This window comes from Netta rufina (genome assembly GCF_964035555.1).
Source record: "Netta rufina genome assembly, chromosome: 21".
Taxonomy (NCBI): Eukaryota; Metazoa; Chordata; class Aves; order Anseriformes; family Anatidae; genus Netta; species Netta rufina.
The window spans coordinates 8909008-8925152 of NC_140145.1; the positions used below are offsets into that span (position 1 = coordinate 8909008).

The 16145-nt window shown below is 41.6% G+C and overlaps 1 protein-coding gene across 1 annotated transcript in view; it reads left to right on the forward strand.

The window, feature by feature from the left end:
• Positions 1-211: 211 nt before the first annotated feature.
• Positions 212-16145, forward strand: part of PPM1E (protein phosphatase, Mg2+/Mn2+ dependent 1E) — a gene marked incomplete at both ends in the record, with an annotated part of 62374 nt that continues 46440 nt past the window's right edge. Inside the window, one exon of the mRNA XM_084299650.1 lies at positions 212-621. Coding sequence (XP_084155776.1) covers positions 212-621 — 410 coding nt within the window. The remainder of the gene's footprint in view (positions 622-16145) is intronic.

A 16145-nucleotide genomic window follows, 5' to 3' on the forward strand; every position in this document is an offset into this window, starting at 1 on the left:
CCCGCCCGCTCCCCTCAGCGCCGGGCGCGCTCCCGCCTCCCCCCCCCCCCCCTCCGCCTTCAACCACCTCAGCGGCGTGCGCGTCCCCGTGTCGGGAGCGCGCGCGCGCGCGGCGCGCAGGCGGGAGGGCGGGAGGGAGGCGGGCGGCGGGCAGGGAGCTCTCTGCGGGCGCAGTGCTGATCCGCCGCCGGGCGGCCGGGAATGCGAAGCGATGGCCGCGGGCGGCTCGGGCACTAACAGCGGCGGCGGAGGCGGCGCGGAGGAGAAGAGCTACCGCCGCTTCCTCGAGCTGTTCTTGGGAGAGTTCCGCGGGCCCTTCGGGGCAGAGCCGGCGGCGCCGGTGCCGTCTCCCCCCTCACCGCCTCCCGCTGCCGACGCCGCGGCCGCCGAGGAGCCCGGGGCCGAGGGAGAGGAGGAGGAGGCGGCGGCGGCGGCGGCGGTGGCGGCGAGCGCCGAGGCCGAGGTGGAGGAGGGAGACGCCGGCGACCCTCAGGCGCCCGCCCCGCCGCTGCCGCCTCCCCCGCCGCTGCCCCCGCTGCCCCGGCCGCTCTCGGAGTACATCACGGAGGAGGAGGTGGAGGGCGAGTGCCTGGACCTCTGCCTGCAGCAGCTGTACAAGTAGTGAGTGTGCGAGGGCTGAGGGGGGGCGCGACCCCGTGAGGGGCTGAGGGGGACAAGGGGGGACCCGGCTCCATGAGGGGCTGAAGGGGATAAAGGGGGGTCTGGCTCTGTGTGGGGATGAGGGGGACCCGGCCCCCTGTGGGGATGAGGAGGGACAGAGGGGACCCGGCTCCGTGAGGGGATGAGGGGAATTCGGCCCCCTGTGGAGCCTGAGGGGTCCCGGGGGGCTCTGAGTCCGTGAGGGGCTGAGGGGGCTCCGGCCCCTGAGGGGGCTGAGGGGGAGGTTGTGTGGTGCTGAGGGGATCCCGGCTGTGTGTGGGGCCGTGGGGCTCCCCTCTTGCTGAGGGGGGGATGAGGGGGCTGCAGGAACCTGTTCTGAGGGGAGAGCCAGGGCAGGTGCCCCCCGTTTGGGGTTCCCCTCACAGCGCCTCGCCCGGGATGGGGAGCGGGGTCTGGGGGCACCCGTGTGGAGAGCAGCTTGGCTTTTTGGGACACACACACACACACATACACCACACACACCACACACACACAGACACGTCTCACGGTGCCCAAGCAGGAGGAGGGTGCCCGTGGTTGATTGTTCCGAGGCTCGACATGGAAATGTGCCCTGCGTGAGGGTGTGTAAATGGGGAAGCCTCTGCCAAGAAAGAAGGAAGGGGAGAACAAGGGAAAGAGAGGCAGTCCCTCCCTTCCTCCCCCCCAAAAAAAACCCACATCAAGAGAACCACGCCGTGCATTTACGGATCAGGAGAGAGGAGAAGAAAGCCATAGGAGAAAGGTGTCCACGATCCTGGGGCTGTTTCTGCCGTCAGCGGGGGAAAGCCAGCTCGCTCTGTTCTGTGCACAGGCAGTTTCCAGATCTGTGCTTTCTAAAGGCTGGTGCATAAAGAGGAAACAGATGGGAGCTATTCCCAGTGAGAAAAGTCTGTGGACTGAAACCTAAAGATGAGTTACCAGGGCTTTGTATTGTGCTCAGCGTTGGCTTTGAAGGCTGGAAATAGAAATGGTTGTTAGTGGCGTTTCTTTAGGAGCCTTTTTAAACTGATGCCACAGGAGGAGACAAATGAACCTGTGAAAATATGCACAGCACACCGGGGAGCTTTCTGCCATCGAGCTGATAATTGTAATGGGAGGTGTTACTCGGTCACAAGAAATAAATAGAGAAAAAATCGGGTTTTACAACTGCATGGTCTGCTTCTGTTCCATTCTGACCTGCCTCCTGCGTTTGTGGGCGATGGGGACAGCAGCACAATGATAGCTGCGGAGGACAAAGCTCTCCCATCCATCCACACACGCTCACCCCGCCACCTTTGCAAAGTCTTTCTCTTGAATACAGCAGGGAATACACAGGATGTGACAGAGAAAAGAGTGGCACATCCCTTCCACATATTTAGAATGTGCTTTTTTAAATTTATTAAAACAGACTTCAGATAAAGTTTTAGGTATAGGACAGATTATTTTTGAAGTATTATTTAAGGTACATCTATTAAACGATTTTGAAATTGTGTGTCTGTCTGTGTGTGTGTTGTCCCTCTGTGTCCCCATACCCCAGGACATGCAGATTCAGGTTCCCCAGTTTCTGAGGTCCTTGTTCCTGGATGAAATCATTAAGCAAAGACCTTTTGAGAGGATTCCTTGTGTAGGAATAGCTCATGCCAGTATGTATTTTCCTGCAGCCTTTGTATGAATCTTTTGATGGTTGCTGAATGAAGTATCTTGGCTTTGTTTAAAGTGAAGTCGATGCAGGCTTCCTCCTCTAGGCACCTACATTAGGAAGCAAAAGGCAGCATCAGCCTCAAAATAAAGAGACCAGGGGATCGTTTGGGAAAAGTTGTTTTCCAAAGGCTTAAATAACTTACTTGTTAATGTTTAGAAAATGCATTTCAATAGTAAACTTATGTATTTTAACTGAAGATTGGTAGACATTGATTTGTGTACAGCTGGCCAAGGTAACTGCAAAATGTAATTCTTCAGAGCATTTTAAATATTGCAAGCCACATCTAACACAGGGAGCTAAGCTGAAGTAGCTGCTTCTTGTGTGGTGATGGAATCTGAGGTAAGTGCAAGCATGCAAAAGTGGTCTCCAGGTGAAGTATTGTATTCTAGTGTCCTCACCAGTCGCCAGTGAAACTTAAAACTGCCAAAAGGTTATTCCACTGGCAGAAGTAAATGACTTCCCCATTTACAGCGAGGGCTTTGAATAGATGATTAGAGACAAGAAACTTCATGCATATGAGTAAAACTTCTGTGCCCGGTGGTTGTGACAGTGTTAAAAAAAAAAAAAAAAGTGCACATAAACTCATGCAACAGGGAACGTTTTATTGGTGTGTTATTAGCAAGAAGGGCTATATTGTGAAGGCATGCTTTCTGTAACTGTAACTATACATTAGTCAAATGACTGGTTTGCATTATATGTAGAATGAGGATAAATCCTCATTCTGTGAAAAACCCAACAGCTGTTTCTCAGCTATTTTGAGCACTCTACTTTAGTTCTTTTTGAGGGAAGTAAGATCGTTTCAGAAATGGGAACATATTGCCAATCATGAAAAAAAAAGTAATAGTTTCATGCCTCTGTACAGATCAGTATAAGAAGAGTTTCTATTTATGAGATTTTTCCTGCTATTTTCCAAAAGACTCATATCCCCCTTAGAGATTTCCAGTTCCTGGTTTCTTTCTGGAGACAGCATATGCTTGGAAAATTAGATTAATGTAATCTTTGTATCTGTCTAAATGCCACAAAATGTGTGCCGTGTGCTTTCTTAGTGATCCTCAGCAGCAGGAAAATGATTAACAGGAGGTATGTTAGATGCAGAGAATAACCAAAAAGAGAGTAACTCCTGAGGAATTACATTAGAACATTGCATGATGATAGCTTGAAAGTTTGTGATTTTCTTCTCTAACATCCTAATCAAGAGAAAGCTGTATAATTTAAACAGTTGCAGTGCAGCAGCAAATATAGTAAGCACTTAATCCTACATCTGTTAAATGAGACCCCATGGCTTGCTCCCACCGAGCCAGGAGCAGGCATCGTTTCTGACTTACATTAAAGGAAGAAGGTACTAACTTGAGTACATCATAATCTTTTCTATTCCTCTTCCTACTGATACTTTATTAAAAGTAATGTATTTAAAAGCTGGTTCTTGACAAGACATCTGAAAAAATAATCAATAAAGTTGTGGTTGCTAAGAGAGGACGGGGCTGGGCCGAGTTAAACAGTGCACCCTCAGAAGCTGTGTCACCAGGAGGAACAAAAGTATCTTGCTGTTAGATTTCTTCCTGAACAGATGACTTAATCTGAAAAATCCAGTGGTATATTTTCTGCATGTGTCTTGCTCTTTTTTTCCAGCCTTTTCATTCTCTCTCTCTCTCCCTCTCATTTTTCGTCCCCTACTTTTATCCCCAGGCTTTTCCAGCAATTAATAGAGTTTCTGTCATTTGTAGGTTCAGGTTTGCTTCCAGTGGTTTTGGTGCTGCGGTATTTTGCTTTCAAACATTAATTCAAAACCATCTTTCATGAACTTAGAAAGCAGACCTGTTTCTCCAGTGTTCAAATTTGCAAAAAATTGTGTGTTAGAAAAAAAATGTTATTTCAACTTCATTGCTTAACTAAGGTGCTGAAAACCAAGTGCTCATTCTGAGGACTGTAAAAATCTTGCTCTGACTAGGGACAAGAAAAGAAAAACTTGCAAGCATTGATTGCCCTTTTAGAGTTCTTTGTAGAGTACTGTGCAACATGCCCAGAATATCATAGATCCCAGGACTAAAATCTGTAAGGCTTTAAGAGAGATTTTAAAAATTAATCCTCTCTATTTTATTTCAAAGAGAGGAAATGTTTTTAAGTATTCTGTACAGTCTTGCTATGAAAAGTCAAGAAAAGCAATGTAGACTCAGCCTTTTAACATTAGAATGACATAAAATATGGACAGTAAATGAGTGTTTTTCCCCCCTTTAATCTTGCAATTTTAAGTTAAAAAGGAAGATGTTCCATGGTAATTGTATGTGAGCAGAAATCTTTTTCTAAAGCTCTTCAGCTGAAAACACAAGTTCTGTCTGCTGCCTCCATAACTGGTGAGTGAAGAGACCCTATCTTCTCCCTTTAAAAAGCAGACATATGTGCTTTTAACTTGCTTTCTTCACCATGTTGTATGAAAGCTGGCATTGTTGTCGATATCTGTAAACTGAAATTCATATGTTATGCTAGATTGCTTTTTTAACTTCACATTAAATAGGCTGTGATGTTTTACTCTTTTATAATTTGCCTCTTATCACCTGTTCTATTGATTGCAATGTAAAAGCCATTATAGGAAATATAATCACACTACTTGCCGTCTCTAATGTTTATCACAGAGGCCAACAAAGCAGGAACCCATCCTTTTTAAGATGGTACTTGTTTAATCTTCTTTTGCGCAGTTACAGTGAAAATGAAGATGGTGATGTTGGCCGGTGTTCACAATAAATGACTTAAGCAGACTTTGGTTGAGCCTCTTTTGGGGAATTTTATGGTGTTTGGTGAGGAGGTTTGGCAAAGAGGGACCCACGGATTTCCCACCCGTGGCTGTGCCGGCGTTCTGCTTCCATGCCTGAGCTTGCTCCTGGGTGGCAGCAGGACAGCGTGGTGGCCTCGGGCTGGAGGCATCTGCTGCAGCCCCGCTGAGATCAGGAATCTCCTCCTGAGTGCAGCTGTTGAACCAGGCACCCAGCGTGGGGTTGTGGGGTGGCAGCAGCAAGCTCCCAGCTCTGTCACAAGGGTCTGTGGAGGTGCCCAGCTGGTCCCATATTCCCAGACCAGAGGATGTTGGTCCTAGAGCTCCCTGTGCTTCTGTGTGAGAGGTTCTACATAATCTAGTAGAAGTGCACGCGGAAAGTTAAGAGAAATTAGTGTTGTTGCCAATGTCTTAGGGCTCTCTAAAAGACGCTTCTATGAAATTTAATCCATGTGCTGAGTGATGGTGATGTCCTAGCATTCAGAGGTGGGTATATTTTAAGCACCTGAGACTGGAAATCATGATAATCTACAAGCAGGTGATACTTGGCGATAATCGCTTTCAAAACCCAGCAAGAGATTCTTTAAGTTGCTTTCCAGGCATCTTCAGTTCGTGCTCCCACGCGTTTGGAAATACTGAATCAAATCAGATATTTTGATGTTCCTTCTAAAAAAAGTGTACGAGCTAAAATGAGCTATTTAAATTGCAGATTTACATTTTGTAATGGTTAACATATATGGTGACATTTCAAAACTTCTTACTAATTTGTGATTAAAGGATGCTGAGTTTTACAAGTGCAGTGGTGATTATGCTTGGAAGTTGCTTTATATAACCATTAAAAAAACTCATTCTTGGTGAGCAGATTACGGGACTGTATTCATTCCAGTGCTTTTATTTCAATGAAAGTTTCTAATAGTACAACAAACTAAGGGGAGTTAATTTAGCTAGGAGCCTATTCACACTGAGATTTTTATGACCCCAAAGCAATTTGCTTAGATCCTACTGCTCCTAGTGAAGCTGTTCACTTCTGCACAGGTATTGGCTGAGTAATTAGACCTGTGTTAACAAGCCCTTTTTTTTGGACCTTATGTAACCACAGTTGAAACTAGTCTGGCTTATCAAGAAGGAACATGGGTAATAAATTCTATTTGCAGCATGTCATTTTTCATTTATAGGGTACTCAAAAACCTTTGACTAACTAAAATCTTTTGACCATCTTGTGAAACAACTTCTGCCTGACTTTTGGATGTGATGAGTGTGGTAGGCTTCGTTCCTTTTTGGGTTTGTTTAGTGATTCTGTACAAAGCATGCTGTACAAAGTAGTTTTGCCCTTAAAATTCCTCCCTGTAATTACCTATAGCAATGACAGAGCATTTATCCACCTATACTTTGAAGAAACGATGGTCTACTCAGCTGTGGCTCTTTCCACAGAACATTTAAAAAAAATTTTTCTTGATGTTGAAATTTTACTTGGCTTCCCCCTATGTTAATAGAAGTTTCAGCATCTTGACTGCTCTGTCACTGGAATATGTGCTCATTCATTTTTAGTTGTCTTGCTAAATTGCTTACATGATCACATTAAGAGCAAAAGCAACAGGGCATGTAGTACACATAATGAGAGTTCTTTTTGTTCCTATATTTGATGTCACTGAAATAATCTCAGGCTGTTCTGCATCGTGTTCTTTCTTGGTGGTGTTTTTGTGCACCGTTTTTTTTCTCATGAGCATTCTCACCAACCAGGAAGGATATGTGAGAAACGAGATGAGATGGAATTAACGCTTTAAAACATTAAATGTTCTTTGAACCATGCTGCAAGACTGTCTTATGCAACGCAATGCAACCACGATTACGTAACGCAAATGGTTGTAAAAATAAATGCATCCTGGACAACGTGTGTCTGTGACATGTCAGTAACCTGTGACATGCCACAAGACTGCAAATGGTCACTGCTGTGTGTCGGCAGGTAGTTCCTCGTCTTCGAGTCGGCTGAAATCAACTGCTAACCAAATATTTAAGATTTTTGTTGTTACAATGTATTTAGCGATTAGATGAAATGAATGCAGATTGTAGGCTTGTTTTACAGCAACATTTCTGCTGTGCCTTTGTGCTTCATTAGGGAGAAACAACATCACCCACGTCTAATAAGGCATTTTATAAAGAAGTAATCATGAGTCTCGTAAATTAGAACTGCAAGGGAAATAGATGCCCTTGGGTACTTCAATAATTAATACAGAAGTTAAATGAGTTAACTAGATTGCAGGATTACCTCAGTTTATGTTTATATTGGATGGAAAACAGCTAAAGGCAACTAGTGATTGAGTAACTGAACCAGTATTTTAAGCTCTAGTACTGCTCACCAGGTCTGGACCCTGCACGCGATCAGTCGAGAAGTTTTATGTTCCTTGTGGTAGAGGATTGGAAAGTTGGATGCTAAGCTTTGATCATGGCAGAAATGTACTTGGATGCAGGCAAGTCTGAATTGCGAAACATTTGCACTTTTTTGTTGCTGGAATTACAATAAAAGGAATATTGGATTAATTGGGTAAAATTGTGGGAAGCTACTTGAAGTCCATTTTCTCAGAGGATATGATTTTTAAGTTATTTTTTGCAGATTTTTTATGATCCTGTAAGGTCTGTTAAGCTTTTTTGTGAGGGTTTAGTTTCTTTTCTTCTTCACTTACAATAAAGAATTTGAGTACTTTCTCTCATTTGAGAATATAATTTTTTTATATGCTCTGTACTTCCACCCTGGTGTAACTAAAAATAGAAGCAGTGTATAAAAATAGGACTTGGCATTTTAACTTCTTGGCAATGTTTCTAGGGCTGTTCCTTTCACCTCAGGCTATGACCTTCTTATGGAGGTTCAAAAATCTGAAACGAATGTGGTAAGTTATTTCTCATTAGTGTTACGAAAAAATCCACTCCGTGCATTATATTAATTAGCTTTTAGAAAAATTCTTTAACTTTTAATACTAACTTGAAGTTATAGTGGGCTCAACCCCACACCCTGTAGTTGAGAATTTAACAAGTAGTTATGCTTTGCTTTTTCTGTTTCTTAACAGGGAATGTATTCTGTAACAAAAACTTCTTTTTCCATGTGTGCCGACTTTACATACAACAAACTTCTGCTCAATTACCCACTGCTTGTATTTTTTTTATTGTTTTTAAATTTTAATTAGATGATAGTGCTGCTAAATCTCACAGTAGGAATTGTATTTTTAAGCAAAGTATTTGGTTTATTAATTTATAATGGGTCACCTGAAAATTGGGGGAAACATTCAGTTCTTTTTGAACCTGTGAGCCCAGCTGAGGCAATGTGGCCCAGGGACAAAGTATCTAAAATTAACCACCTGCATGAAAAATAGGATTTTGTACAAAACCAATCATACACGCTTAAATATACAGCATAATATATATTTTAAACTAAACTTTACTTGTAGGTAGTGTCATTCTGTTTGTCGTCAAATGGTTGTGTTTGAGGCAAGCATGACTGAACCCAAGTGTTCATATATCAAGGTCCCTATCTCAAAAGATGTTATGCTCTCAGATGTCTTGTTCTTCTTAGCAGCTGTGCAACACCCTGTGTGTGGGTACCAAGCAGTCAAAAGCTGAATGTTGCTCGAGGTTTGGGGGAATTCGGTCATTGAGCGAGCAGATCGTTTTTCTGCTTGCCGAACACAGCTGCCTTGGGCTGTTCTTGGTTCTGCTTTCTCACTGCAGTGGGTATGCTCCACTGAGAATAAGGGCTGTATCGCTTATCAGATGAATTTAATCTCTCCTTTTGACATTCCCCAAAAGTTGACTCAGCTTTTCCAAGGAAACAACTTGATCCTCTCCTTAACATTCAAATGGGAATTGTTGGTGAAAGTGCCCCCAGTAGAAATGAGCACTGATGTAAATGCTGGAATGAACTAAGGTTAGTCCTTAACTTCAGAGAAACATCTGTTATAATGGATAACTTAACAGAGATCTTGGATTTAAAAAATTTGACATGTAGAACTGATTACAAAGTGTTGCTTGTACATACGATTCCTCTGTGGTAGCAAATACTACTAATTATTATTAGTTCTGATGTGCCCCAAAAGGATGAGTTTTGAGATACATTCCTGCCTTAGAAAACTAAAGAGAAAGTGGGACATACCACCTATTCACAACATCTTTCTCTCCTCTGGTCTCTCGGAACAGTCTTGTGCTCTTAGACCAAATACTGCACATTGTTGTTATTATTGTGAGTTCTTCTGGCCTTTAACTTTTTACTTCAGTGGTAGCAACCATGCAAAATTCATGAAAAGAATCACCTTCCAGCTAACCCGGGGGGTTAGACTTATCACCACGTAACACTTGTGCAATTCCCATTGCAGTCAGCGGAGAAGGGAAGATGTGGTTTCCAGGAGGGTTTGGCTGGGGCAGGAAACACAGGCTGCTTGGCTGGAGCGGGGAATTGAGCCTTCGTTAAGTAACGTGAGCATCTTCCCCAGTGCATTGCTCAGTTGAGAATGAATTTTAAGTGCTTTGAACTTTCCTCATTGGCGTTAACCTTTTTCAGTGTGACTGATTATGAATGACCCAAATGATTGGATAGACTACTTAAAATCTTCCTAATTACATTGTACGCTAATTTTAGAATAGCATTTTTGGGTATTAGGTGCCTTTAGTGTAGCATCTCACAAAACGGAGTTGGTGCAATTCACACTCACCTTGTCTTTGTAAGTGCTGCTGATGTTTGTGACATGGAGTCCTTTCTAAACATTTGAGTCAAGCCTCAAAGTTCTAAACCTAGCTCGGGGGATTAAAGAAAATACAGTTTATCCTTTGAAATTACAGAATATCCTAAAACATTTTCCCCCCAAATATTCCAAACTCTCCCTGTGTCTTGGGAGGTGAGAGAAGAAAGGTGCATCAACAGGGAGAAAGAACAGGCATTTTTAATTGTGTGAATAGGTGTATATAGCAGGATACAACAAATCTGAAAAACATTTCTTAATTTCATCCTAACTAATTGAGAATTTAATGCAGAAAGCAGTGGACTTTAAGTAACTTGATTAAATTTGTTTGTAAAAGGTGTTCTATTTGTATTAATTTTACATTGCATTTTAAGAAATACAAAACATCATTTCTGTATTAATGCAAAATGTGTTTGATTGAAAGCTATTCAGTTCAACTTACTGTCCTTTGAAAACTGAAGTAATGCAATTTCTGTTTCCATGTATCTTGACAAAAGAGTAATAAAGATGAAGGTGGTAACAGCCCAAGAAATGTTATGGTGAGGCACAGGTACGTGTGTATATATTTCTTTTCCTTGTTTATTTTTCTGTGCTCACCTAGATACCAAATTTTGATCACTCCATTGATGAAGAAAAACTACCTCGCCAAACAAAAGTTTGGAATAAGAAGGGAGTGAAAAGCTGGCTCTTGGTCTTGTCCTCTTTATTATGGAGTGGAACAAAATATTAGATCTGGAAGTAACACCTTGGGGGGGTATTTTCTGTTTTTAATTCTGAGAAAATTGCCATCTGAATTAGAGATAACAAAAAACATCTGTTGAGGAAGTACAGAAAGAAAAAAGAAAGCACTTTGAGGAAGTCTGTTTTATATTTGTAAAGATATGAAAAGCAGCTAGTCGGGTAGGGTGAAATAATAAAACAGAAAGAGGAAGAAAGAATGAAGTAATATCACCACCTGAGTGACCCACCCCTGGGGCTTCCATTCATTTCTTAGAGACTCCTTGTCAAGTGAAATGGACCTGCAAAATAGAGAAACTCATCACAGGTCTATCTTTTCCCTCGTTTGTTGTGGCAGACTCCCTAAAAAGAAACCGAACTCTGAAAGCTGGTTTTGCACTGCTGTGTTGATGCTTGTTTTAACTTCATTGCGAGATATTAGGGCTATGCCACTACCTTAACTTCTAAGTTAGGGAAAGATCTGGTACTTCCTTATGCTCTTGTTCTCCTGCGGGTTTGCTATTAGCCGCCTGTTACCAGTGAAGAGATGCTTTGCAGGGAGCTGGTTCAGGCTTCACTCGAACTTTTTTGGGCAGGACTGAAAAGGAATTCATCGGCCTCCTTTCAGTGCTGAAAATGGGCCATTCCGTTTTGCCTGTGGCCATCTAGCACATAGGAAAGAAAATGTTCAGAGGTGTTAAATCAGGGGGCGGGAAAAAAAATGAAGGGCTGCTGCAGTGTGGGAGTAAAACCCAAAATTCCTGTGGGCTGAAAAAAAAAAAAAATTAGGTTTGTTAAAAGTAACAAGGAAATAATAGCATAAGATCATAAACTATTTTAAATACTATGTGCCAGCAGAATGTTTTCCTCATTTTCCAATATGCTCACTACTGCGAAAAAAATTAAAAATACCATATCTTTATGTTATTCTGGTAGCCTTGTGGTGTGTTCTATAATGGGATCTTGTGGGATTCTGCAGTGATAGGCATCTGAAGGTTGTATCAGTACTTACAGGAGAATAAAGATTCAGAGCATTTGCTAGAAAAAAGGTTGCAGCAAAATAGATCTTGCAAGGGTAGTCAAGAAAACCGGCTAAATTAGCTATTTTTCTAGAAGGAGTACCATAGAATTGTATCTAGCTAAAGTGCCCATCTAGGCTCTTGAAAGACATTCACCAGGATCTTGTATTTACTTTTCTTAGCTGCTCAGTTTTGGTGACCAAACAATGCTATCCATGGAGCAGTAGGGGCTGCACGTTGCAAGTCTCAGTTAGAGCAAGGTTAAGCGACACGACAAAAGCTGTTACGGTGAGACGTCTGAAATAGCTACCCTTGTAGTAAGTAACACTAGCGGCAGCAGTACACATGGAAAGTTTGAGGAAAGTGCCAAGCTAGACAATACGTATGGAGGTTAATTCTCATTTTCGGCATGTCAACAGCTTCCAAGTTATGCCAAAGGAAGTTTGGGCTAAATAAAAAGGCACAGGATATGACCCTCAAAAAATTGCTACGTTTTAATCCAAGAATAAACTAACACTTCCTGTAGTTCCATTGACTCTTATGTTTCGGAACTGCATCAATTAATTTACCACGTATTTCTTTGGAGAAAGATTTGTTTTACTTTTCCATTCTATGAATAAGGAAGGATAAATACATAAAACAGGACAGGAAGTTGGAAAAAATTATAGTTAAAAAAAGAGCAAATCAGTCTTCATTTTAAAGTAAATGTTTAAAAAAAAATCCTCCCCAAATCCTTTTCCTTCCGAATCTTCTCTCCATACCCTCAGCCCCCTTCAAAAAAGCTTTGTGTCTTTCTATAAACAAGATCTATGGAGAAGAACCATGCCTCTAAGAGTTAGATTCTGCCATTTATTTGTAGGATAAATATAAACTCCAGTTACTGCCGTATACTAATGATGTGTGAGAAGCAGTGAAGAAATGGAAGAAGGTGGTAGAACGTGAGATTCTGCACAACTTAGAATTCAGGATGATTTCTCCAAAAGGTGAAAAGCTCAGTTTTTGAGTTTAACACCATGATCATTTTGGCTAATGGTTGAAAACCTGGTGATAAAACCTGTAACAGAGGAAATCTAAATGGGGTTGTTTTCCAAACACCCATAGAGGCTGCCAATTAACACTTTAAGAGTAAAGAGACAGATTGAGAGAATCTAATAGACGCTCTGTCAAATGGAAGTAATTAAAAGAGGAGTTGTGAGAGGGATAAGACCACCTGAAACATCAGATCAGCTAAAACACTATTAAAAGAAATTGCTAGCCTGCTCACTTCTTTAGTCAGTTACCTGCTAACTTCATACCTAATGGGCTGTGTTTAAACATCTGAGTAAAGTGTTGATTGAACCTAATAGCCTGATCAGTTCCATTTAAAGTCGGATAGCTGAAATCAATGAGAACTAAAGGACTGGTGTCCCTTTTCCCTCACCAAGGTGAGAAACTGTATATTCTTTTCAATTCCTTGGTGAAAACTGTATGTTCTTAGAGAACCATATGCACTTATTTATCCAATCATTGTCAGAAGTAGCTGTAGTACAACAGCTTTAACACTGTAATAATGGGTTTATAGGACTGTAATTTTTCTGAGGTTTCACAGTCTTTTTTTTTCTTTTTTTTTTTTTTTTTTAAATCAGTATTGAATATTTCCTTCATGATGAAGGAAGTCTGGCAAGGTAAATAGACAGTCCAAATGGTTTTGTTTAACTAATGTTTCTGTATTCAAATCAGATATAGATGTTTTTATCCTTCCAGGAACAGTTTGAAAAGATGAATCTATCATTCTCTAATGTTATTTTACTGTTCTGTAAATGGGAAATAAGAATTTATTATTGTCTAGAAGTCTCATAAAAAACAGAGGTACACTGACATAGCAAAGCTGCGTAAAAAGCTGGTGTTAATGAACTCTGGTTGCTGCTTGTTAGCTATTGGGAGGTCAATGTACTTGGTTTCAGAAGTCAAAGGCTAACTGACCAACTAGTTCCAGCCACCCAAATACATATATTTGGTTGGAATTGGTAATTAGTAGATTTGTTCTTTCTCGTATATAAGAGATCAGGTACTCTGCTAGCAGAACTTGTGTGGAGTGCTATGGTCACTTAGTACCAAAATAAGGAACATGCAGCTGTAATAAATATACTCATGACTCTCCAGGTTCCATGTTCCAGCCTATGTGCTTGGATAACTTGTGAAAGAAAGCTTTCCGCAAGTCAGTGCTCCACAGGTTCATTGTTTTCTCATCCTCCTGGATCCAAATAGAGTTTACACGTTAGTTGTAGGAGGATGAGGTCACTCTCTGTATTTGCTTGCAAAAGTTAATTATTCATTTGTAGTTAATTGTAATCAAAGAAAAACAATATGTGTAAGATAAAGCAATGCATTTCTAAAACAGCACTGGTAGTTAGATACAGGGTGATTGATTTTACTCTGACTTTACTGTTCCTTTCTGCATGTAGTTATAAAACCATTACAGTGCTATCCATGAAAACACCAGAGAGTACTAGTGCTAGTATCAGTAGAAAATATAGGCTGCTATTCTCACTTAGTGCAAGGGTAAGCGACACGATAAAGACATTTTACAGTGAGGTGTCTAAAATCGCTACCCTTATCATAACACTGGTGGGAACAACAAACTAGGAAAGTTTCTGAAAAATGGCACCGTAGACAGAGCCCTTTAGGAAGTATTACCCTTGATATCATGCTTGAAAATATCTTGTAGATGTTTTTCTCTCTGCAAACTATTGGCCCAGTTGTGGAGTTCAATTAAAAACAAAATAAGAAAACACCAGACACAAATACACAGCCTAGATCCTGTGTAAGGCAGTCAAGATAGTAAACAAGCCTGTCCATGCTCACTGCTAAGATAAAATTAGATTCTTTGGTTAAAGATAACGCGCTTATAAGCAGACTGGAAAATACAGAATCAGTTAATTGATGTGTTAGTGTACAGAATTAGGTAAGCAGGCAAATTCTGATAAAGGACAAAACTTCCCTCTAGGTCACATTTCAGAGAACGCCATGTGAACATAAGTAAACTTCACATGCTCTTGGCTGATTTGTATCACTGGGTATAGAAGAGGGAGTGAAGAGCCAGAGGTGATTTCTCAGTCAGGAGTTAGACCTTAACACCCTCAGGGAATATGCTGCTCACAAGGAGGTCTAGGAGGTACTTTAATGGATGTCTGTTCATATATAAATGTAACTATACAGTGATAATATACAATTCAAAGCTGGTTTGACTACATGTGACTTGAAACCAGTTCCCAGTTTTTTTCCCAGGTTTGACTGTGCTCTTAACCTTAGCCAGATTTGCTCCTGTGATAACGCACTGGGCTGCCACATCCCTCTCCCTAAAAAATATCCAAACTTGAAGGACCAAATCTGGATCATGTATAATCCTAAACAGCCACACGGAATACAAATGCTTCCTATCAGTTCTGTCTCTATTTGTATGAGTAAGTTTCATTCAAGCCCTATGGATCGCAATTAAGATTAGAAATTAGAAATTGACTTTCATTAGCTCAAGGCACTGCAGTAGGTGGTACTCGCGTTCTGTTGGCCAACTTGACAATCAGGTTCAGTTAGAACCCAGAAGTGCAGCAGCAGAACTGTATCCCAGTATCTTAATGTGACAGCTAGCAAGGGAATTACTTTTTGAAGCAGAAGAAGGGAAACTGGAAACACTGAGGGGGTGGATGCAGACAGATATGACAAGATTCTAAGAACCTGGGATTCCTGACGGCGTAGGCCTTCAGAGACCACCCACTGAGCTTTGGCAGGTAATAATCTAGGAAATTATAATGCGTTTATTTTAAATGAAGCTGTTGAGATGTTTGATCTGAGATCTTCATTACACACACAGTAATGCTTTTGCTGCTGGAGCTCTGTTCTTTTACCAAATGATGTTGAAGATAGGAAGAGATTTCAGAATGGATTTGTAATGATGTAGCAACCCGGTTACGTGAATAAAAGTATGACCAAATTCTACAGAAGCGAGCATCATGATACTCCGATAAAAGAGTTCAGCCAACTCGATCTGCTGTTACTGAGTGGTACTGGCAGGTATCCTCGTGCTCTGCATGTGTGTGCCTACATGGATGATTATCATAAAAATCTGGCGCGCAGAAGAATCATTGGAACTAAAAGATCTAAGACTTAAACTGCCCCCCAACTGCAGTGTTTCTACGGAAACTGCTTTCAGAGGAGTAACTCCATGCAAATGATGGAAATTATTGTTTGTCTGTAAACTCTCAGCGTTTGCACTGTACTGTGCAGCCTCATTCCTTTGTCACAAAGCCACCAGATTTTTGTTTTGCAGCTAACTGGATTAACAATTCTGGCTAGGCCTCCTTGCTATTACAAAAGCATTCCATCTTCTCCCCCTCCCTGCCCCACCGTGCCTGACCTCTTCTTTTGGGTCAGAAATGTGAAGCAGCATGCATGTAGCTGGGGAAGGGCAAGGAATGGATTTGTTGGTGCAAGGGAGTTCAGCCTCTACTGGGGCACATGGCACTGTGCATAGTGAGGGTCAGAGCATAAGATTTAGTAGCCTTGCAAAGGAATTCATGTCAGACTGTAGCTCTGATAGG